Below are 24,740 nucleotides of genomic sequence, written 5' to 3'. Positions count from 1 at the left end.
TCAGAATCTCTGCAGCGGTCTGGGATTTATCGTCCTGCTCAAGGACACTACAGAAATGTGGTGAGCGCAGCACACGCCCCTGCCAGCCGCTCCTCTCAGAAATCATCCGCTGTCAGTTACCATACTCTCCTGCTTCAGCCAAATTAAAGCGACTGCGTTGTTATTTATGAAGCTGCCCTCGGGCTGTTTCATTTGTTCTGCAGGTGCACGGACGATATTTATCACTCACATATCCCATCATAACAAATCACAACACATCTACATTTCTTTTCCTGTCGTCAATTTCTCAAGTCCTCAAATGAAAAACAGCCGAGTGCTCCGGTGGAGTTCGCTACCATCCCAACACTAATTAACTTCTGAGGCAGGTTCATTTCCAAAACTTGATGTATGATAATACATTATTGATTAGCAGACAGAGACAGATTTGCACCATAAATATCCGAGTGTAATATCAATGGGCTCTCGGCTCCGTAACTCTGCTACAGTGGAGGTGAGTTCCTGGAAAATGTCGGAGCTGCAGCTCATTTCTGTAATGAAAGTGGAGTCGGACAGGAACACAAGACAGATGTGTGCGTTCTGTTCGGTGGATGTCGAACAGAAGCTGTTTACAAAGAGCAGGTTTCACACCGACAACCTCTGCTGAATGCTCGGCTGTGTTTGATCCCTCAGAATCAACCAGTTACTGAACATGATCATAACTTTGTTGATTCAGAAGATGTGAAGCTTGTTCTTCTACATCTCATCTTTCAGTTCTTTCCGTGAGATAAGACAAGATAAGATGAGGGGGATAGTAAAAATACACATCAGTCAAAGTAATAAATAAGTAAAGAAACAATATAAACACAAGGAAATATAAATAAAGGTGAACAGATCTTTGTGCAGCAGCGGCTCTTTACTGCAGGTTCTGTGGACTAAACCACTTTAGAACCGACTGTGCACCAGTATTACCAGATATGCACAAAGCAAACCACACAATCAGGTGGTGTTTGCCTGGGAAGCTGCTCAGCATTGAGAGGAGCAGCTCATTTCTTGTTCTGGTTATTCTGGCCATGAATGGTCGGGTTTTACCTTTCGGTGGATTTATTCTCCTCGTTGAATTTAAAGAAAACGTTTACTGATCAAATGAGCTGCAGGAACCTGGAGCTGATTCTGTTTGAGCCTGTGAAGCAGATTTTCAACATCTGAGTTTGCAGCAAGTTGAAGAAGAAGCAGGAGAAGAAGCAGGACTCGCTGCAGCAGCCAGACACACAGACACACAGAGTTTACCAGAGTTTACCAGATAATCTACACTTTCAATACTTCGTCATCTCTTTCGTGAACGGACAGAAACTCGTGACTTTGACCTTTTGATCTTCTGAATGTTGGAGCCGTGTTGGCTGTGGGTCCCGGAGCAGCGGAGTGTGTGATGCGGCTCAGCCATCCGAGTATCAGGCTTCATTCGTGGGGATGAGCGAGCGGAGGCAGCCTATCAGCTGGTGCCAGAGAGGCGAGCGGCCCTTTGCTTTCCTGAGTGTTGCTAAATGCCAGGATGAGATCAATTAGGGATTCAGGTCTTCAGAGGCTTTAGGAACATAATGAGCTACACTTAAGGCTAATGATTGGTGCCTTGCATTAGCCCACACCTCTCCCTCTCCCTCGCTCTCCCCTCACCACACCGTGTGCACCGGACGACTCAGCGGTTTTTTTTCCTCTTCTTATTCGCTGCCTCAGCGTTGGCCACAGGTCTCGTCGGTAGCCACGGCCAACATTGATCTGAAATAATTAAAGCAAATCCGAACTTTGATCATGAAAACCCGGAGAACAGGGCGCGGGGGGGTGGGGTGGGGGGGAGGTTATCAAGCGGAGCAGATGGAAAAGGCCTTGGACGGCTCTCGACCGTGTTGCTGGTTGAGTGCCAGTTACATCCATTGATTGTGAAGCGCTTCAATCCACAGTGGATCTATTCCAGTCAATTGAAGTGTGTGTTCACTGGTGGAATAGTAATGAACGTCTCTTGGATATCACCTGAGCTTCAGAGCACGTCCGACTCTTTGACAACATAATACACGGAGTATAAAATATAAGAGAGCGCTTATGTTGCAGGTTTATTTGGGCATCAGATAAATTATCCTTTAAATCATTTTAATCCTCATCATTTTAATCCTTATCTTAATAAAGAACAATATGAAAATCTCCGTATTAGCGACACATAACCTGCAGGCTCTGTAATACCTCAATCAGGCAATGCTACATTTTTATTTTGTAATAATCAGGACATCATTTATAACACATGATTGGTTAATTGGTTATAAAACGTTAATGCATTTCTACACTTTATGACGTCTTCTCTGACTTCATAGTGACATAACGTAATTTATTATTTATTGATCTATATAAGATTAAGTTTGTGTCTTTAGTTCTACAGGATGCAGGGATATCACGAAAATCGAATTTCTTTTAACTATGCGTGACATCATTTTCGGACTTTTCATCATTGTGACTTCTTCATTATTTCCACTTATCATGTGTTATCACATGACGGAAAACCTTTCTGATCAATACGAGCTTGAGAGTTTCTCTTTAGCTCTATGCAGAGATGAAGATGGACCACATCTTTGTTGACCCTTAGCTTGACCTTCGACCTTCGACCTGAGACTAATCAGCTCCAAACGTTAATCATACGGAGATACCCTCTCAAATGATGTTGATGAAAATCAATCCTTGCATCGTTGAGTTATTTCAAACACACACACACACAGGAACGAAAACAGTATCTCAGTAAAAAGATTAGTTTAAATCTAAAAAAACATTATATCGCTTTATTACAATATGTTCTAAACTAAACAGTTTGTTGGTTTGATACTTTTAAGACTCACACCTCATTCCACTTATTTTATGATGCATGACGTATGATCATGTATTTCTGATGTGACAACACTGCAGTTAAGGTTTAGTTTGAGTTTGTGTGTTTTGTTGAATATTGTGGTTCCTCGTTCCAGTGACACTCAGATAATCCAGGGAACCGTCACAGTCATGGAAACAGGAAACTCTCCAGTGTTGAGGTGCGGTGTTTTGTGGACCATCCCTCAGACCCTGACCTCTGCATTAAGTGGACGCAGTCACTCCAACACGTCACTTACTGTCACGCTCCTGTCAAGGACACTCAGGGGCTCCGTCACTTGTCTCCTCTGCTGTTTGCTGAAACAACGGCTGCTGGGATGTCGTTCTTCTTCAGGCGACAGTCTCGTGACAGCAGCTGGATAATTTCTTCTGGCTCGAGGAGTTTTGTCGAGTCTGAGAGTAAAAACACTGACGGTGTAAAGGGAGAAGAAACTTTTTATTGTTGGGATGTTGAGTTTAAAAGACGTCTGTGTCACGAGTTTGTTTATTAGTTTATCTGTAAGTAGATATCTGAATAACCCCTAAATTTAAATGCTTTTTGTTGTGTATAGAATCATCTCATCGCTCTCTATTCACACACATACATAAGAGGCAGATGCTTATATATTAATTAAGCTTCTTTGGCATCGACATCAGAATATTAATATTAAAAGCATCTTCGTCAACCTTTGCTCACTACATACGTTTCCCATCTTGTCCGACACAGAACTCTGGCTTGGTTCCATGCAGCTGTAACCGAGCCAGGACTCAGTGTTGTGCTCCCTGCTTCACTTGCTGGGTTCTTAACGTCGTCACTGTTATTAGCTCCACCTGAGCTTCTCCTGAGGAGGAGGCTGTCGGCTCATTCCAGCTCCTTTAGCCGCCCGAGTGTTGAAGCTGTCACGCTGTCCCTGCTCCCGTCCGAGCGCCACACTCTGCGTCGGGAGGATCCGATCGGAGGAGACGCTTCCTGGTGAGCCGCAGCTGGAGAGATCCTAAGAAATCCGGTGAAATACCAAATAAAAGTGCAGATTATTCTAATGTATCTGCTGCTTCGTGCTCCTGCGGTTCCACAGACGTTGGTATTTACTGCAGCAGCTTCACTTTCTTTCTGGTTCATTCATGGAAACAGATCAGCTCGTTTACAGTGATGTGAGAGCAGGTGGACGTTTGAAGAGTCTGAACTATCAGCCAAACATTTATGGAAATGGAGGAGAGACACCTGTCAGACATTCGAGTCTGTGATCCCGTGAACATCACTTCACTCAAAAGCATCTTTTCCTTTTGACTGCTGCTTAAAACGTGTAGATTTTATCTATGATTTTCCTCTAAAGAGACGTATAAACTAAATGTGGCTGCAGCCAGGAAACCTCTCTTTCTGTGGTTTTAATGGATCATTTTACATTTTAATTATAATTATAATTATAATAATGCACTCAATTTAATTACCTCCGCCATGGTCATTATGTTTTCATTCCTGTTGGTGTGTGAGCAGGATTATGCAAAAAACTACTGAACCAGTTTTCTTGAAACGTGGTTTAAGGTAGTGGTCGGTTCCAAGAAAGAACCAAGAAAATTCAAGAGCAGATTCGAGCAGTGAGACAGTTTTTTTGACGTTTTAGTGAATTTCTCAAGAATATATTGATGCAAAACATCTGTTGAATGTGTAGAACACTAATATCTATGATCAGGTGATCTAAATATCTAAATATCTGCAGTATGATGAGAAAGAGCCAATCAGCTTTACTTCTTTATTGTGTTATTTATAATCTCTGGGCAAGACGGCAGCCTTACAAACCCAAAACACATAAAAACAGAAAATTGCTCATATACCTGATCCAAGTTGAACGTCCACAAGTGTGTGTGTGACTCAGCCTCCCAGATTTCCCAGTGTGGGTTTGATTCAGTCCCCAGGTTCGTCCCGTGCTACTCGTCCAGGGGGAAATGATCTTTGTGCGGAGGACACACTGGTGTAATCCCAGTCTGTGACTAATCTGATTGCACCGTCATCAGCCCGGCAGTGTGTTTGTTCAATGCTAATTTGAAAACCATTTCACACGGGTCTTACGCTTTATTGTATCATCTTGGCGGCGAGAGCTGTGTTCAATCCACTTTTTTCTGCGAGAGCTTGATCCTATCACACTCCCAGTTGTCGTGGCTGTAAAGAGGATTTAGCTCGGATTCGTCACGTCGCGCTGGGAATTATCGCCGCCGAGATAATCTCTGATCCACCTAATTTTCTGTCGCAGAGAAAAGAATTGGATGAAGTGCGAGCGACCTCGAAAAACATCTGATGTCTTCCCATCGATCGGCATCGACTCAGAAAGTGTGAGCTCTGCAGTTTTGGGAGACGCCATCAGAAGTCCATTATCTGATGGTGGATGGTGTCCACGGCGACTCCCCTGTGACACCTGAGGTTGTAATCTGTGATAAACCGTCGAGGGCTGCAGATAATTCTCATCAACTCGGCCTCATCAGTCACCGTGTGACCTCGGGAGCCTCTCAGCATCAGAGCAGTCGGTTAGTGTGAGACGTTCAATCACAGGATTATCACCACGCGATCATCGCTTCAGGAAATGAGCCCGATTGAAACTCACAATAATCTGAGATCGTTTTCCCAGTTGATACAATGACGAGTTTAGTAATTGTGATTTGGTTGAAAGGGTTTGTTTCAGAGCTGCTTCCTGTTTCGTACCAGGAGGAATCAGACGGAGCAGCAGGCGTCTTTTTGTGTCGTCAAGTGTTTGTGATGAACAACTGCACACAGACACACACACACACACACACACACACACACACACACACACACACACACACACACACACAGACGGAGGCCCTCAGCTTTCCACTCCATTTCCTAAACAACAGAAAATTACTTCATTTGTGTTTTTAATTTTCAAAGTGAGGACTTGGCCTCAAACCGTGACACTGACGTGATCCTCAATAAGCTAAAGGACGGAGACGTAAAGTTGAAGTGTTTGATTGAGGACGGTTTCTGTTTGAGCGTCTCCAGCTCGGAGCGAGACAGCAACAGCTCGAATGACTTGGTTTCTGAAAAGAATCTGAACCTTTTTGCCAACGTCACTAGTTCTTCTTCACGATTACACAAAAACTATTGGATCGATTCCCATGAAATCTCGTGGAGGGATAAACGTTGAACCAGTGTTAAGAGAGAAGCCTGAAGCAGATAAACAGGCTCATCCAGGAAATTACATTTACTTTTTAACATGCCAAGATAGTTTGGGACATTTTTCAAATATGCATATGCAACGAACTAGAAAAGGTGATATTGATATGAATGTATATTTATCCAATGTGGAACCAGATCTTAATCAAGTGTCAACCCAGCGTGACATATGGTACCAGCTGTCAATCACACTGTGGTATCCCCCCCCCCCCAACACATCCGGTGCTTTATGGTCTGTTTGACTCTAAATGATCATAACTTACTAAATGAACATCAGCTGTTTGAAGAAGACTTGAAACTAGAGACTGAGACATAAACTCCTTAATGTTTACTGACGTTATAAAGAGAAGTAGAGTCACTTTCTATAGACTTCTATAGAAACTGATTTCTTTAAAAACCAGAGGATAAAAGCAACATGGTCGTAAAGACAATGTATAAACTCAATTATCACATTAAAGTTTTATTTAAACATTTAGAGAACTTGTTAGAGTGAAAGTTTTCGGTCTGTAGCTTTTCTCTGCTCGGCCCCAGTGACTCGTGTAATTTACAGCTTGACAAACTTTGGATGATGGAAACATTTGTTCTTTCACAATCCCCATAATTCATCACAGACGAAGAATTATATTTCCCTGTATAGCTTCTAGACGATGTTTTGGAATTAAATCATTCGGCACTGATGAAAAGACTCGTGGTTCCAGGCACAAATATTTTCTGTCTGTTCCAAATTGCTGCTCGTGTCTGAATTTCCGAGCTCAGATTTTGACTGATGGTCATTTAAAGTGGAGCCTTCTGGCCAAACTGGGCTCGGAAACCATTCGTTTGGCTCAGAACATGATGAAGGAGCTTTCAGAAGTTTCTGCATCTGCTCAGTCTCCTGCATCTATGGAAAATAATGTGTCTGAAACCAGTAATAACCAGATTTTAAAATTCAAAGCCTGTATAACATGACTTCACAGCGAAGGGAACGAGTCAAAAAGCGTCTCACTTTGTTTTCAACTGAACATTATTGTGTTTTTTTATATTTCCTGGCTGTTGGTGTAGTGGTGGTATAAGTTTTGGGCACTAACAACGATAACTAGATTAACACTCAGACTGAGTAACTCTGCCAAGGATCAACATTTAAATTCATTAGATCCACATTTTTATTTCCATCTGCATCAAATTACACACACTCATTAATATCAGTCCTGGATCCGCCCCCTTGTTTCAAATCCACATCAAATTTAATGAGTTCTAACCTGATCCGTTACACATCTGTCCACTGAGTTTCATGGGAATCTGTGCAGTAGATTTTGTGTAATATTGCTCACAAACAGACAGAGAGGCGTGTAAACATAACCAGAAATACATATTACAAAGATATTTCATATTATTGAAGATATTTAGATTTTTCCAATTGTGTCTGAGGCTTTAAAAAAAACACTTTTCTCTTTGACCCACATCTCAGAACGTCGGGGGGGTGGGAGGGTGTATGTGTGAGACTGAGGGGGGGTGGGGGGTGGGTGATCTCAGGTTTTTATTTTCGTCAAGTGACAAACACAAAGTGCAGCGTTGGCCTGAAGACTCACGACCTCTGTCACCGCGACAAGGACGAGCCGGGGGGGCGGGGGGGGGTGTCTGCTGATGGAAGACGGGAGTCTGACACAAAAATAGATTCTGCATTCATCAAATATCTTCATGTTATTACAAATGAGATCATTTTAATGAGTGGGCTCAGTTCTAGTACAATTCAGCACATATCTGTATATATATTTATAATATTTTATCCCTCTGCCCATAAAAATCCCTCATTTCTACTTGGTTTCCCCCGAGCTCGTGTCCTAACAGATCGTTCTAGCATCACTGGTATATTCTGAGTATCTTATGACCTCTGACCTGTGATCACCAGTTGAACCAGTCGTCAGCCGTCTTTGGATTTTGATGAATCTTGATGATAACATTTAAAACGACACATTTTGAAATTGGAAAACTCAGTATTTTCCGTGTCTGCTCTTTTGGCTCAGCGTTTGTGTTCCAAGGTGACATCTCCGACACCTCTGGCTTGAATCTGATTTAACTGTGACACGTGTCAGCCCTGTGCACTGGCATTTAGAGGAATTACAGGCTCACCAAATGGAAGGTCGGCCACCGAAAGGTCAGAATCTCAGACGTTAAAAGGTCGCGAATGTTTCAGACCTCGATGCGTCTCGGCCCCCCGATCGGCCTGAAGCTCTATCGACATGTTCCATTTGCTCCGAATTTAGAATAAAACCATTTGAGTGGACTGAATCAGACTGAATCATGAGGCCGGGAACTGAGTCAGACTCTGTTTGTCATTCATTCCCTCAAACTGTCTGCTGCCTCTCTCTGACTCCCACAGATTTAGACCTCAGCAGAGCTGATCAGCTGACCCCCGTTCAGTCCGGACCACACCAACACTACATCGTGTTGTTTTTAGAATCTGCAGGGAATCAAATGTTTAGTACTATAAATACATGAAACTGCCTTAAATACAACAACAAATAAAATCCCTGTATATTCATCAAAAAGACACTCGACTTGTGAACAGGAGCGTTTCAAGGGATTCTGTGGGCTCGGGGGGGGAAGGGGGCCCTACTAAGTTAGTTAGTGGTTCTCAGCGAGGGGCCAGACTCGGTTGTTGTGCCCCTGCTGGTGAACGTTGATGGTAATTCAGAAAATACAAACTTAACTATTAATCAGAAGCCATGATGGTATTTACAATGTGATGTTCACTGAAACTTCTCCGTCCGATCATCATCATCATCATCATCATCATCATCAGTCATCGTGGTTCTAATGGAATCAGCTGGGATATGATTTATGATCATCACTGTCATTTAACAGCTCAGACACACAAACACAGAAGAACCTCGTCCAGCTTCTACGGACAATGTTCAAATACAGGATCAGGATATCGTGGGAATTAGTTTTTTTAATTTAAAGACACTTTAAATACATTTAAAAGCTCAAACAAAGAAATGGAACCATTCAAACCAGCAGATAGAAACTTAAAATGTGTGTTTTTCTGGTTCAGACATTTAACATCAGCACAGAAATAGTTTTACTCTTTAAATGCAGGAAACATTTGGTGCCTTTTACACAGTTAAGGATCAACATCACTTTCGTTTGAGGTTGTGTTTGTGGCCACCTGGTAAACACACGTCCAGCCTCCACTCTCCTTTAGTTCAGATGAATTTTTAACTCCGCTCCTCAGCTGCTCTCTGGCGGCGTCTGTCTGCTGTTTGCTGCTGAACCGGCAGCGCACTGTGGCTTTTCACAGATTCTCCCTCTGAACACACGCTGCCTGCAAACAGCAGCTTGAGCTGTGAGCGTGAACTGGAACAGAGAAGTTGAAGGAAGACAGAAAAACAGAGAAAGCTCAGTAAACCTGAGGGGAGCTGGTGATGTTCTCTTCAGTCCAGATCTCCACAGTCAAAGAGTCTGGAAACTGGGATGCAGCTTTAGGTGAAAGTGTTCGATTCCTTAAACCTCATCATCATCATTATCATCATTCATGAGATGTTTCACGTTATTTATCAAATGTTAATTCACCTTCAGCAGCATCATCAATATCCTCACTGATGAATATTATCGTCTCATTAACGGCGTGAAGATTTACGATCGTTCGGAACATCGTCAGCGCTGCCATCGTCACTACAGAGAGAGAGAGGTGTGTGTGCGTGTGCGTGTGCGTGTGCGTGTGTACGTGTGCGTCTACGTGTGTGTACGTGTGTGTGTGTGCTGAGCAGATCACGTGACTCTGCAGGCGGCCCGGCCGGTGACCCAACAGGAGCTGTGACCCGAGCAGCTGGTAGCAGCGTGGACAGACACAGCAGCCAAACTTCATTTGCTGCTCTCTCCACCTCCCTCCTTTCTCCTTCCTCTCCTCCTCTTCCTCATGTGCACCCCCCCCTTCACACACATGCAAACACAAACACATCTCAGAGATGCAGAGTCATCCTCCCCCCCCCCCCCGCCCTCTTTTTGCTTTACCCTGCATGATTTGTTTTCCAATGTTTTTCCGTGATGAGGGCGAGTCGGTTGAAAGGCCTGTTTGTTTGTGTGTGTGTGTGTGTGTATGCGTGTGTTACCTTGTTTGTCTGTGTGTGTGTGTGTATGCGTGTGTTACCTTGTTTGTGTGTGTTACCTTGTTTGCCTGTGTGTGTGTGGGAGGTTCAGCAGCAGGCGGAACAGCAGTTTTCTAGTTCGTGTGAACCTGCATGTGTGTGTCTTTGTGTTTATTTCCTCCAGCGTCGTGTTTGTGTACATTAATTCATCCTGAGGCAAACACTAACAAGGGATTTGTCCCGTTTTATTTTGCTTTCCGAGCACGCCCCCCCCCGCCCCCCCCCCCCCCCTCCCATAATTCCCGGCTCCACCCGGCGGACTGTGATTCTGATCAGCAGTTTCGTGATAAAGCGTCAGCGCTGGCTGCAATACGTGTTTATGAATTGCTAATGGCACTATTTATCACGGCGCGCGTCACTATTTAGCATATTGAAAGTCACATTTAACGGTTCTGCATTTAGAAGGTGAGAATTTAAGCGCAATTGACTGTATCATCTGTCATTTGGGGTTTATGAGAGATTAATGCAGAGGCGGCGCTCTCCTCCCCCGCGCTCATCAGGAGCTTCAACTAAGTAATGACTCGACTGTCGCTGTTGTTTTACCAGTTCAGACTCTGGGTTAGTCTCAGACTCAGACTGGTATCAACATCCTGACCCATCCCATCACAAGTGGTTATTGTATAAGTGAATAACAGGACGTATTAGTGTCCACTCGTGATTGGATCTCTCAGGATGGACGTTATCACCGGGTCCAATGCTTTGAAAATGTTTCAGCCATAAGCTCTGTGTCAGTAGAGGTCAGATCCTAGTTTTGTCTGATCCATGGACCTTCTGAACTTTAAGAGAAAATCCAAAAAGCAAAGCAAACAGAGAAGAAACGTCAGATCATGTTGTTAAAGTCTAACCTGGACTCAACTTACTCAAAAAAATCCTGTTTTCTTCTTTCAATCATTGATATAACGATCTGGCTGCAGCTGGACGTCTGAGTGCTGCACAGTGAAAATGTTCCAGCAACAAAATGAATAATTCCTCATCAACACAGACTCTTAACTTCCTCCCACTCTGACAAACTTTGGCTCAGTCAGAACCAAAATTAGAAAACATCCCCATTAGGCTTTGAATCATTTTCTTGTTGGCCAGGATCAAATTTCTCCAGAAACATGTTCAGGCACTTGGAGCCGTGATATTAAATCTGAGTCAAAATATTCAAACTCATATTTCTGTGATATTTCAATTCAGAATTTTAAAGATGGATTGAAGATTTTATTTCTTCACTTCAAATTTTCCAAAGAAGTGGATCTGAACAGTCGAAGAATCTAATCAAAGTGCGAATCAATGGTTTGAGGATGAACATTCACTTGAAGTCACTTTTCAAATAGTTAAATTTCACAGTGCATACGAGGGGAAGAGTCTCTTCCCAGCAGCTGTCGTCTCATAATTGCAGTTGTGGTCTCTGTAATTAATTCGGAGACTAAAAGTGTAAAAGGGCTTCGGAGGTCTCGCTGTGTCATGTCGGTTAACAAAGCTCATTGTGGAGCTGTAGTCAAATGAAATGGGTCAGTGCAGCGGCGTATTTTTAGCCCGGATCACACTGCTGTCCACGCTCGTGCTCCGGGCGCCGCGGGAAGTGATGCAATCAAAACACAAACTGCACTACAAGTGGCCGCTGATGCAGTTGTACTGTACGGCCACGGGTCAGTTCAGTCCTCGCTCAGAACGAAGTCCCTGTCAGGTCCGGTCCCGTCAAACTGCAGCGGCGAAGCGTTTCATCTCAAAATTCCCAGGACGCGTCTCTTTTAAATTCATTACACAGCCTCTGACGCAGCAGCTGAGAGGGACATCAATAACTGATAATCAGCTGTTCCACCTGAATAAAAGATGGATTTCATTCTGAGTCATGAAATAAAGATCAGCTCAGGTTGTGTCTGACTTTCTGGAGGTTTTTTTTTTTTACAAATGTAGGACGTTTTTTTAAAGGTTGGTAAAGATGTTGGGGAAAGTCAGGATGTTATTATAAAGTGGAGGAGACGGCTTCGGGCCTTTTTCAAGAAAGTGGAGCTTTGTTTGGAAAATCAAGTCATGTTGAAAAGAGAAGTCGGGATTATTCCAGATCTATTTCAGACGTCTTTGGTTTGTAATGTGAATTTCTTGAAAGTCAAAATGTTTTTTTGTAAATAAGGACAATTTTGGAGAAAGTCAGGACGAAAGGTTTGGAAAGTGAAAACATATTCGTGTCTTTCTTAAAAGTTTCAGGGTTAAAACTTATTTACGTTCTTGATACACTGATGGTTATTAACGAACACTGGCAATCGTCACTTCCTCTCTTCATTAATTCATAGGAACACAAGTCAAATGAACCCTAATATGGATATTTACTGTAAACACATTTGTCAACGGAGCAAATAAGTGTTTCTTCATTCTCATGTCTGTGGTAAACAGTTTATTTTTGATGGCCTCTCAATGCAAACGTGCAGTAATTGGAAAACACACAGATTTACATTCTACGCTACGTAATGAACACCAGCAGACTTCACTTCATTAATTCCCAGGAAGTCAAACGAACCCTGTTGCATATGAAACGTTGATATTTACTGTTCACGAGTCAAATACAGTTTCACAGCCGCAGTGTCTCGGTTGCCGTGACGACTGTTGTGTCTTCCGTGGAGCCAATTAGTGTTTCAGTCGTTTGTATGTATGTGGTTGATTCGTCTTTTTTCAGATAAAACTGTTTGCTTACTTGACTTTATCCATTAGCTGTGTACGTGTGTGTACGTGTGTGTCTGTGCGTCCGTGTGTGTGTGTCTGTGTGTGTTATTGACTGTAAGTGCTGAAGTGAGTGTGTGTGTGGGGGGGGTGGGGCTAAAGGCCGTCCTGGGGATTTGACATTATGCAGAGAGGATGTAATGAGCATGATGGGCTTAATAAGGTAAAGAAGTCAACTGTGCAAATACCACGGCCATATTGTAAAATCAATGTGGCGCTCAGCAGGACACGCTGCTGGTTAAGTGAATTAGAGCATTACTTTAAAAAAACACCTCAGGAAGAAGAAGTGTGTAATAACCACTAATGCATTAAACTCCAGTCAGCACGGACTGTAGAAGTTCACTTTTAATTATTCCGTTTTTAATCAAATTAGATCAAACCAAATGGAATTACTGGTAAATGAGGATAAATTCATCTTACTTGAAGCCCTGGTGCGGACGGGCTTCTGCCAAGTGCATGCTGGGATACCCTCCAGGAAAAGAAGCAACATCAACAATGAATTCATTAATACCAGTCGTGTATTGATATATGATTTATGTCCATTGGAAATGGGATGGAGGTGGAATGGGATCAGTGTTAAGTGCAAAGCAAAGGCAAGAGAAAGATATCGTGATTGGTCACTGGAGAAAAGATGTTCCGATAACAATACCTCAGATACTGAGATTATGCAAATCTAAGTACAGATCCTGATACTGTGTCTTTAGAGTAAAACTGCAATATTCTTTAGATGGAAATCAAATGCTCCCAAACAGCAGTACTTCCACTATCAAGTACTGTTTTTAAAGAGGCCGAGAAGAAGTGATTCCCGGTAGTTTAGCCTAAATCTCAGCAATTTGAAAGTATTTCATGCTCGAAAGTCCCACAAGTAAAACTCTGACATTCACCATGCAAGATTTACAAGGAGCGACGCTGGTGGAAGAAATCCCATCACACATTTGAGGAGGCATTACATGAAGGAGCAGGAGGAGTTCACCAAGGTGAAAGGATGAAAAGGACAAAGTGCAGCAGCAGACTTTGAAAACTGCGTTTCAACGACGCAGTAAATTCGACAAAGACAAAAGCTCCAAAAGAAAAGCAACAAACTGGTCAAATTCATTGTTGTGTATTTCTAGATTTATTTATCTGTGTTCTTTTCCAGTCATGATTCTCAAACTACATTAGAGAAGTTGTATGATATTGTTTTTGATATAAGTGTTTATCCTGAGCCATACAACAAAGCATCACACAGGGTTTGTAGAACACAGATGTTAAAATATGTTATTAACGGTACTTGGTATCGGCCAATAAGCAAACTCCAGGTATTGGAACCAGTATTGGGAATGAGAAATGGTTTCGGAACATCTCTACACTGGATTAAGTTCAATCACTTCAGGTTTCCAGGGATTCTGTGACCTTCAGTGCACGTTAAGGTCATTTTAGTTTGTGCTGCTGTTACCAGGAGGGAAACTTCTCTTTTCTTTATTGTGCTTCTGTTTTTTCATTATCAGCCGATTGTCAGCAGTGACCTTTGACCCTCCTTTCCCTCTCGGGTGCCAGGTCATCATTGCTCATGATCAATTACCTTGAATGTGAAACTCAACAACCTTTACGAAGGATTCTGACGTGTGATGAAGACAGAATCCTCACCTCTCCCTTTGAACCTTCCTCTAACCACTTCTACGTTTCTCTCCTGCAGCTTGGCAGCGTCGAAAGAAGCTGCTGCGAGAAAAGCCGCCACTCCGATGCCGCCCTCCGAGTTCCTGGACAAACTCATGGGCAAAGTCTCGGGTTACGACGCCAGAATCCGACCAAACTTTAAAGGTAGGAGTTGCCACCGAGGCTCAGTCGGATAAGACGGGAATGTAGCCAAAACGTTTGTCCTGAAAAGAGCCGGTAATGTTGTGTCTCTGCATTTCATCACCTTCTCTAAATGACGTTTTGAAGGGTTTAGCCAAGATTCTCACCCGCGAAGGTTTGTATTCATTTGTTTTACTGAGAAGAGACGAAGAAAACAAGTATATATATATTTATATATAATGTTGATATTGCTAAAATTCTGTTGCTGTATGTTTAACCTTACAAATGACTCTGGTTGTTCTCAATTTGTTCTCAATCTTCTTCATTTGCCCTTTGCAGTGTACAACAAAGGTAAATCCAGGTGTTAGACCCTGATACCCCCTTCTCTTGACATAACCCCCCCCCCCCCCCCCCCCCTGCACCTTTAGCCCCAATCAGACTTTAAGTAAGAAATACTTCAGCTAGCTTAAGTTAGCTTGGTGCTAGTTGGCTACATTCCTTGGTGTCCACACTGTACCCTGAGTGCTTGTTGTGGGGGTCAAGGTAATGTGCCTCTCTCCCACGAGCGTGCCGCTAAATATGATTCATGCTGATGCTGGTTATGATGATAATTTAATATTTAGTGACCTCTCCCTGAATGGAAGCCCCCATAAAGACACATGTCATAGGTTTCTGTACTAAGCTCATTGAGAACACTGGACACTAATAAGTTTAACATTGGAGAACTGGGGCAACCGTCCTTATTCATGAAAGCGTATGAAGAACACAGTAAGTGGAGATGAAGCATCTTTCCAAGGAGTCATTGGAAGAAGCAGAGATATCAGAGCAGTGTCAGACAAAACTGCAGTTTCACCTTTTTATCACTGATCATTAGGGTGAAATATTTCATCTGAGCCTTGTTGCATGTTAATAACTAAGATGCAAGTGATTTATTTTGCTGTATAACTACTTCATCGGCTTCTGAGTGTACAAAATATTGGTGACCTTGCAGTAATAACGGATGTGATGCCTTTTTTTTTTTTTACCAGCAATAGCAGCATTGACACACTTTTGCTTTTTATGCATCGTTATAGAGGTTTGCAGGTTTTGTTTAAGTTGCTCTGGATATTAACTTTGGTTTAATCAGTAGGAAGAGGTACAGTACATGTGTGATCCCTCTCAGTTTCATCAAAGTGAGAGCAGTGGTTTCTGGGAGGTCTAATTCGACCGAAACACTGATGTAAATGTAGTTTTTAGGTGGATTTAAAGATTCTAATTGGCAATTACACAATCCCTCATTTTAGAATTGTGACATTGGTTTGTTCTAATTGGATTTGTTATCGATGAAGCACTTTTCTTGTGTTCACTCAAACTTTACGATCCACCTCTGGTCTGATTTTGGCAAAAAAAAAACAGTTAGCCCACAATGAGGGTCAGAGGTCACAGAGGCCGGACAGCCTGTGAACCTCCGCCATTGGAAACTGATCAAACCTGGAGGGATAATGTATTTTATCTTCTTACTGATTGGCCCCAGCGGTGCCTGCACTCAGGTGTCTTAATATTTTGTACACTGAACACACAGGGAAACAGAAGTGCAGCAGTGGAGCTCAGCTTATATGTCATGCAGCTTTTCTCTTTTCGCCATTGAGGCCGTGATGGTATCAGCCATTATATGGTGATCTTTGTAAGTGGGGCAACTGGGACGGCTGGAAGTGATTTACAGTGACTAAGTGTGTTTTTTTTGTTTAAACCTGCCGCAGCCACAGAACTGCTGCAACCACTCGTCCTTCCTCACGTGAAAGGAATCTGTTCGGGTGTTTTGTGAGGCGTCATCGTCTGCGAGTCCATTTTTGAGACCATTTCCATTTTGTTTTTAAAAAATATGATCATTCCTCAGTTCCGGTTGGCAACGAGTCTGATTCACTGAGTCGAGCGCTGCATCGACCTTTTCAAATCAGGATTTAAACAGGCTGATGTGACGGTTATTTTAATTTATGGCTCTTATGCTTTTTTTCCGTTCTCCTAATGTGATGTAGTCAGAAAAAAGTTGAATGCAGATGAACCTGCTCTCTGGCAGAAGATCAATCCTCCTGATGACATCACTACACTTTCATGATTCACAGAGAATTTTACTTTAATGAATATAAAAATACAAACTTCCCTGATTATGTTTCAGAAAGGGGTCAATCTGTGATGTCGCTGCATCTTCAGGATGATGACAATCTTTTATCTAAGCTGAGTGTGTCGGTCATGTCGATGTTAGCAGACACGATGTGAGTTCCCAGACGTGGCCGTCAGTCACGTCCACAGAGTGGAGAAGCACGAGTTCTCCGAGTCGCTCATTCACGCAGTTCTTCTTGTTCGTACCAGCTAACGACAGCACAGCATTTATCACCTCCATGAAATAAACAGCTTGACAGCTCAAAGGGACAAACACCGCAGAGTATGAGATGGAGTAAAGGCAAAATGAAGGATTACACAGTTCTCTGGTATTACTAAATCAACTAGTGTAATAGTACTAGTAATAGTACTACTACTCACTATAGGAAGAAGAAGAGGAATGAGACATGGATTGAGTTTAGGGTTTATTTAACATTGATATGTGTAAAATGATCCGTAAAATCAATTGATCAATTGCTTTGTTTGCTACGTAATCAATCACAATCAATTGATCCAAAAAGCATTAGTTATTAGCTTTATAATCTTATGGAATGATTTGCTGACTTGAAAGATTCGACTTCTCGTTACCTTTCAAGAATCGTACCCACAACTCCTACCTACGCTCTGATGCACTGAAGCGTCACTTGGTCACGTCACATGAGAATTGATCAGAGTTGAAAACCTTCCTGTGGGACTGTGGGACTCTAGTTGATGTGGATCTTTGTCCTGAACCTCCACTAACTGCTGCCACTGTGGATCATAACATTATGGAAAACTAGAACAGGAGGATCAAGTTGAAAACCATGTTAGAACATGAAAAGTGAGAAGAACTCTAGAACTCCCCGATGGAACGTTTGACTCTCAGGAAGTTTAGGACACGAGAGTGTGGCCTGAATGTGGAAAGCTACAGCTACTTAATGTTAAGAGAATAATTAGTTTTCAGGACTTCACTTCCACCTCCTCAGTTTCCTCCTCATCACGTTAGCACTGCTCCTGCTAATTCCTCCGTTCAGCAGCAGCAGCGGTGGATGGAGGGCAGGGAGGGAAACAGCAGAGGGAAGAGATGAGATTTGCCCCGAAGCTACGAATGTGCCAGCATGAAAAGAAATTACACTGATCATGACCGGGGGTCCACTGTGTGGGCAAAAAGCTTCCAATTGATTTAGCAGGTTCCTCCATCAGAGGGAGAGGAGAGCAAACACTCCTGACACATTTAGGACAAGCCATTTATAATCCATGAGTTCATCCGTTCTCTCATTCTCTCCTCCTGCTTTCTCATCCTTTTATTAGTTCTTTGTCCCTCGTGGTTTCTATACTTTCTTCTCTCTATTCTTCCCTCCCTCCTTCATTGACCCCTTCATGCTTTCAAAACTTTCCTAATTCTTTACCTGGCCCCTATTTCCTTCTACCTTTTCCATTATCACAGTCTATTTGTTAATCCGTCCTTTATTCTCGTTCACTCCCGTTTCCACCTGCTTTCTAACTTTCCCTCACAGTCCAACTCTTTTTAGTTTGTGTCCTTTCCTTAAACATTATTGTTGTATCTTTCAGTTTCTTTCAGTTTTCATTTGCCACATTTCTTGTTTTTCCCCTGCCACCCTGCCTACAAGGGTTTTCTCCATCCAACCAATGTCCATTTTCCTCTTGCACGTCAAATAGACCCTGTACACACCTGGTGTTAACATGTGGTTTATGTGATGCGATCACAAGCAGACAGCTCTAAGTGCACGTGTCGCTATCCGATCACGTGAAGGGCCTTCCACTCAGCTGACGTCCTCTGAGCTGCTGCAGTTTCACCTTTTCTCTTCTCGTTGGTTTGTTTGTAACCACGATATCGACACTGATCACCACATATTGATCGATACTTTTATTGAATCGGTAAAAGCTTCCATCAAAGCTGCTCGAGATTGAGATCCTGACTCGTCTATCTACCTCTCACACACTCAGACACACACACAGTTACATCGGACACATCTGTAAACTCAGACTCAAAACAACATCGTCAAAACCAACACACATGACGTACGTGTTAATTTGCATGTAGCGCGGGGAAGTGAGATCCGACCACAGGAGCCGTTAACGCCAGGTGTGAACACACGTACTTAACGCTCGCCACTTGTGATCGGATCTCTCAGGACGGGTGTTAACACCAGGTGTAAACGGGGTCTCCTCCCCTCCCTCCTCCGTCGACCTCCCTTCTTCATCCCTCCCCTCGTCCCTCCCCGGCCTTGTTTACCCATTCCACTGATTCGTGAAACAAATTGGACTCCTTTGACCTGGATGAGCAGGCGGGCGGCTCACAGAGCAGAACTGACACCGTGCAGTTCCAATGAGAGATGTGGTAGAACAGCAGCACCAGGCCCTTCTGATCGGCTAGCTCTGGTAATGACTGGTCACGTGGCGGCGTACAGATAAATATATATGAGAGAGAGAGAGAGAGAGAGAGAAGCAGTGTGTGTGTGTGTGTGTGTGTGTGTGTGTGTGTGTGTGTGTGTGTGTGTGTGTGAGTGCACACACTTGATGAATGGCACAGACTACAGCTGCGACTCTCCTCTCTCTCGTCGCCATAACCTTGTCCTTCATCATCACTCAAGCTGAGCGGCACCGAGGACGATGGCTCCAAGTTCAGCTTCTGGTTTGAAGCTGAACCAGAACGAGCCGCTCGTCGCTCGTCGGCTATCTAACGTCGTCACCACTTTACTGCCCCCCCCCCCCCCCCCCCCCCCCCCCCCCCCATCTTCCATCTCCATCTCCATCTCCATCTCCGCCTGCGAGACAGGAATAGGTGAAAACAACCTTAGTGCGTCTGCAACCTCAACCTCTCGTCTGTGTCAGCAGCTTTTCGTTTTCAGCCGTGTCGAAGAGCCACAGAAAGTTGCCTGATCTCGGGTTTGCATCTTCGGAAGCAATCCTTTTATTTCACGCTGCTCCCACGGCTGGTTTGGCAAAGCTCGCTCCTCTCTCTCTCTGCTGTTAAATCCCAGTGATGATGAGTGTAAAAGAAAAAAAACCTCAAACACAGCCTCCGGTGAAGATCCACAGCTTCGTCACTTCGCCTCTCGAGCAGACACGAGTAAATATACAACGTACGACAGTATATTTGCTTGTTACTACAGAAAGCAACACTACATCCTACACCACACTCCTCCTCCTCACCCTCCCTGTTGCTCTCTGCACCTCCTTTTCTCCTTGCCGGGGTTGAATGTGACGAGGTGGGACTGTAGTTATCAGCTGTCAGAGCTTGACGTTCATTTGGTGTTATCAGCACTTATCTAATGGCTACTTAATGGGATTAATGGGCATATGGTAATGAGCGTGGGGTGGAGGAATGGCTGCGGGGTAAAAAAGAAAAATGGAAGCGAGAGGGAGGGCGAGTTAAAGAGGGGGGGGGGGGGTTATAAGGAGGGAGGGAAGGTAGCATTGCAAGCGGTTAACCAACTTGCAGCGATTTGCTTACGACAGGAGATTGGAAAGAACTGCAGATGGCAAAAGTGCAATCCAGGGTTTCACACTGCTCAGGATGTATTCCACGAGCTTAGCGCCAGTATTTTGATGCTAACACAGTTCCCAGTGGGCTTAAAGTATTCCTCAGTTATTTTTAACATTTGCAGCAGACGTGAATAAGCAGCAAACTGTAATATCCACCCCCCCCCCCCCCTCCGTCCGTCCTCTTAATGCTTTCCACTGGAGGGAGGGGACACCCTTGCTCGGAGGAAGGTCCTCTAGCTCTTTATGTATTCTAGGTAATGGCCCCATACTTTCCAAGCCAGGACATTTGGATGGGGACTATATTGCACGGAGCGAGGAATTTTAATGTCATCTCAGAGGTGACTCTCCCCTGAGTTATGACAAAAATATTGATCATGCTTCAATGTCTAGCGAGAGGAGGCGGAACGGCAAGGGCAGCGAAGAGAGGAATATTGAATGGGGTAATGGTAAAAGGCAGCCAATTGTGCGAGGGCACTCAAGACGAACTGAGAGAGAGACTGATACGGGGGGGGGGCGGGTGGCGGGGGAGGGGAACGGACGAATGAAATGAAACAAGGATGCTCGCTCTGATTTTTTTGCAGCCAAAGGTAGCAGCTGAAGTCTGAAAGTGAAATCATCAGGCTGCAATTGGAGCAGAGTCAAATGAGCCGTGTTGTCAAAATGAGTGAACTCCATTTCTCTCCAGTCCCACAGTTTGCTATAAATACCTCACGTCGTTATTGTTTCTCCTCAGTCTGAGGACGGCACGAACGTGGAATCCCTTCAGCTCGGGGCGATGTAAAGCTAATGTGGGATCTGTAAGAAGAGTTGACGGCTTCATTACTCCGTCTTCCTCCCTCTGCAGCCCACTGGTCCGTGGCTAATAAGTTTATAAGGAAGGGATTACGGCTTTATAAAAGGCCATTCAGTCCTCCCCTGGAAACCCATCACACCTCTAATTACCAGCTTGGAAAAAAAGTTAAAGCCCATCGCACGGGTGTAAAAAGCCTGATGGAGAGAAGTGTTTACTGCTGTGACACAATCACGGAGGCAGTGAGCTGCTGTTTTCGGTGTCGACATGGCAGACGTGTCTAATAATCGGCTGATGCAGCCTGTGAGAACTCCGGAGGAGAAAGACAGCGAGGGAGAATATCCCTGCTCTCAGTTAACAAAGACCACCTTTGTTTTCCAACACAAAATCAAGGCTTCTGTTGTTGTTGTCGTTTCTACTCCTCTTTCCACAAATCCAGGAGAATTGATTCTGCACAGCGCTGGTAATTAGCCGGCATTATGAGATCCCCGCTGCCAGACGAGCGCGGCCCAAAAACAAAAGCTACTGTGGGTTTAATGCCAGGATCAGGTGCTCAGATGTTCGACAGACTGCCCGGCCGCGGGGCTAAGCCAAGGCTTAGCCCTGACACAGAGAGATTGCCATGTGCAGAGGAGGGAGGAAAAATTGCCTTTCATGGATTCAGGCAGATTATAGAGTTTAAGTCACCTGTCTACAACAGTTCATGGTCACAACGAATACTTCCCATCTATCTTAGGAGCCATTTCCCTTCTTTTTTTTTCACGCTGACAATGACAGATTACAATATCGCTCCCAGACTTCTACGCGGCCGGGGTCGCCATCCCTCACAATGGCAGTTGTCAAGTACAGCAAAGCAGGCCGGGCGCCGGTTTACTCCGCTCAATGCGGTTCGGAGGCAAAATAGGACATCCATCAACAAGTCTGAGCCTGAAGGAGAAGAAAGTTCTGCGTACGTAGCTGAGGGAGAATGAAGCTGTTCATTTTTGGGGCGAAACTCAAACGTGTGACATTTCTAACTTTTGTTGGGAAAAGAAAAATACATGCGCTGTCAGAGGCCCAGATGTGATCATTACTGAGAAAGCCATTAAAGGCTTGAAGGTCAGAACGAGCTGTACAATGTTTGACCTTTTACATAAGGGAATTTGTGGGACGGCCTTTTCTTATCAAAACCCATGTAGTCATGTCAGTGTATTTTTCATGTCAGTGTATTTTAGTTTGAAAGGTGAAGAGTTCTGGCTCAAAGAACATTGAACCCTTTGTCTTTTTGCTTCTTTTACTCGTACTTCCTGTGGATGGATCCATCAAACCACAGATTTTCAGACTTTATAGAACAGGCCGTAACTTTCCTGGAGGGAACGGGGGGGGGAAAGGCCTTAAATTCCACTTCTGCGACAGAAATATAAATCACTCCCTCTGCAGGATAAAAGTTTCTGTGGTACGACTGGAATTATGTGACCCATTAGGAGGAAGTTGAAGATCTACATTTTTTTGGGGGGGGAGGGTGGGAGTCGAACCCTTTGTCATTCCGATGGGCTCCATTTCAGCCAAATGACTTCAAATTAATGTCGCCCATTTGAAGCAGGGAGCCGGGTTTCATTTGGGATTTGGGAGATCATTCATCCGTTCATGTGGGGTCACAGCCACGCGTCTGTAGCCGGAGTCCAGGGACAAAGGATCCATTCTGAGGACGTCATTAGTCTGGTTCTTTTCTTCCCGGGAGCCGGTCTTTGTGGAATATGCATCTCACTCATCAACCTGTTGCCCAAAAAGAAAAATAAATCAAAAGTGCAATTCCCTGGAAGGCCGAATGAGGCTACAAATCAAAAGGAAGCCAGTTTGACATGTAGTCTTTGCATTCTCCCTGCCCTCCTCCTCTTCCTCCTCTTTCTCTCTGGCCTCTTGCATCTCCTCTAGTGCATTTTGCTAGTCGTACTTCAGCTCCTGTTGACAGAACTGCATTGCAACCCCTCTTCCTCCCGCTCTCCATCTTAGTGCATCGCCTCTGCAGTATGGCTGTAGATTGTTCCTCTACAGTCTCATGCATCCCCCTCCCTCCCGCTATTGCCTTCAGAGTATGTTGCCCCCTCCCCCAACCCTCCTCCCTGCCCTTCCCGAGTCGACCCCACTGCCACACACTCGCCCACGCTGAGCGTTGGCAGCAGTGCGACACCTTAGATAATCCAGCCTTGCTGTCTTGTTCGCTCCTTGATAGGCAAAGCAGTTGTTTTCCTTAACGAGGACAAACAACGTATAGTTGGTAACGTGTTGTTAGAATTATTCTGTGTTTAATTCTGATCTTTTTTTTATTAGACCCCAAAGGCTCCAAAAATGAAGCTACTCACAAGAAAGGTACTTTCCTTTTCTTTTTCCCTTTTTCTTTTTTTTTGATTCTTCTCTTCTTCCCTGACCATGGTTCTGTCTGTCAATCACTCATGCTCTGATGAGGCGTTTTCCATGAACGTCAGGGAAATGTCTATTTGGTTTATATATATACATATGAATGTATATATATATAAGATATAGAGATGATAATGTACTTCTGTAGGGGTTTTACTGTGATGAAATCTCTCAGGACTCCTGGTGAAATGAGCAATTAAGTATCTGTCAATATTTCAGGTGAATTTCCTGAACTCGTTGTGTTGACACGTTTTTTCCTTAAAAAGAATTCACTCCATTCGTGGCAAAAAGACAAATCGCTGAGTTTATTCCTCAGAAACAGCAGCTTTGCCTGTTTCTGTAAATGTGTCTGACTAAACGAGGTCTTCTCTGAGGACGTCGTGGTCTTTCTCTCCTTCATGAAGACAAATGTTGAGACGCAGCTTGTTTCATTACCTCACATCTCCAGGATCAGTCTGCTGGTCAGAAATACTCCTCGTGTACTTAATTAGAGCTGATCTGACATCAGGTTTATGACACTGGGGAACTCCTGCACAAGGAAAATCAAAGGACATGAGACTCTAATGCCAAGTTGAACAAAACCTCCACTTGCTGCCAGATTCTGGTGCAAAGACAATGAGTCATTTGTTATCTTAACTATTTGAAGAGTCAATAACTGAAGTATAATACGAGTAGTATTTACAACTGCCTCAGTGTCAATGTTACATAAGCTGTAATAGGACAGACTTATGTTTTAACTTGTCATTATTACGAGTGAATATGGTAGATACAGTTCATTTGTACTGAAGTCCAGTCTAGTAGTAAAACGTGTTGTGTATAATATAAATCTTTGTCATCTTGCAGTACAATAGAGTTCAGTATACTATTTTGCAGTAGAATACAGTAGAAAATACTTCAGTATCTTGCAGTATCTTTCAGTAGAATACAGTACAATAGAGTTTAGTATCTTGCAGTAGAATGTACTTCAGTATCTTGCAGTAGAATGTACTTCAGTATCTTGCAGTAGAATGTACTTCAGTATCTTGCAGTAGAATACGCGTCATTAGAGAAATACCTTTTGTAAACGCTTCCGTCTATTTGTTCTCTGTTGATCCGTGTTGAAGAATCTCTCTCAGCCCATTTGGCTCGTTAGCTTAACATGCTAACGCTCGTAGCACAGCAGGCCCTTTACACAGTGGCTCCTGTCAGTCGTGACTAATGTGTGCGTGGCCCTAATTTGCATGCACAAAGTGGAGGCCGAGGCAGAAACCCCCACACAGCCCACACACGCACA

The 24,740-nt window shown here is 43.7% G+C and overlaps 1 protein-coding gene across 1 annotated transcript in view; it reads left to right on the top strand.

The window, feature by feature from the left end:
• Positions 1-24,318, top strand: part of glra1 (glycine receptor, alpha 1) — a 31,524-nt gene extending 7,206 nt beyond the window's left edge. The window contains exons 2-5 of the mRNA XM_034598984.1: positions 14,552-14,676; positions 14,992-15,003; positions 23,381-23,419; positions 24,311-24,318. Of these exons, the coding sequence (XP_034454875.1) occupies positions 14,552-14,676; positions 14,992-15,003; positions 23,381-23,419; positions 24,311-24,318 (184 nt within the window). The remainder of the gene's footprint in view (positions 1-14,551; positions 14,677-14,991; positions 15,004-23,380; positions 23,420-24,310) is intronic.
• The last annotated feature ends 422 nt before the right edge of the window (positions 24,319-24,740 follow it).

This window comes from Hippoglossus hippoglossus, chromosome 10, assembly GCF_009819705.1.
Source record: "Hippoglossus hippoglossus isolate fHipHip1 chromosome 10, fHipHip1.pri, whole genome shotgun sequence".
In the NCBI taxonomy this organism is placed as follows: Eukaryota; Metazoa; Chordata; class Actinopteri; order Pleuronectiformes; family Pleuronectidae; genus Hippoglossus; species Hippoglossus hippoglossus.
Note: the sequence above shows the minus strand (reverse complement) of the source record. Positions and strands in the feature narration are given on the sequence as shown.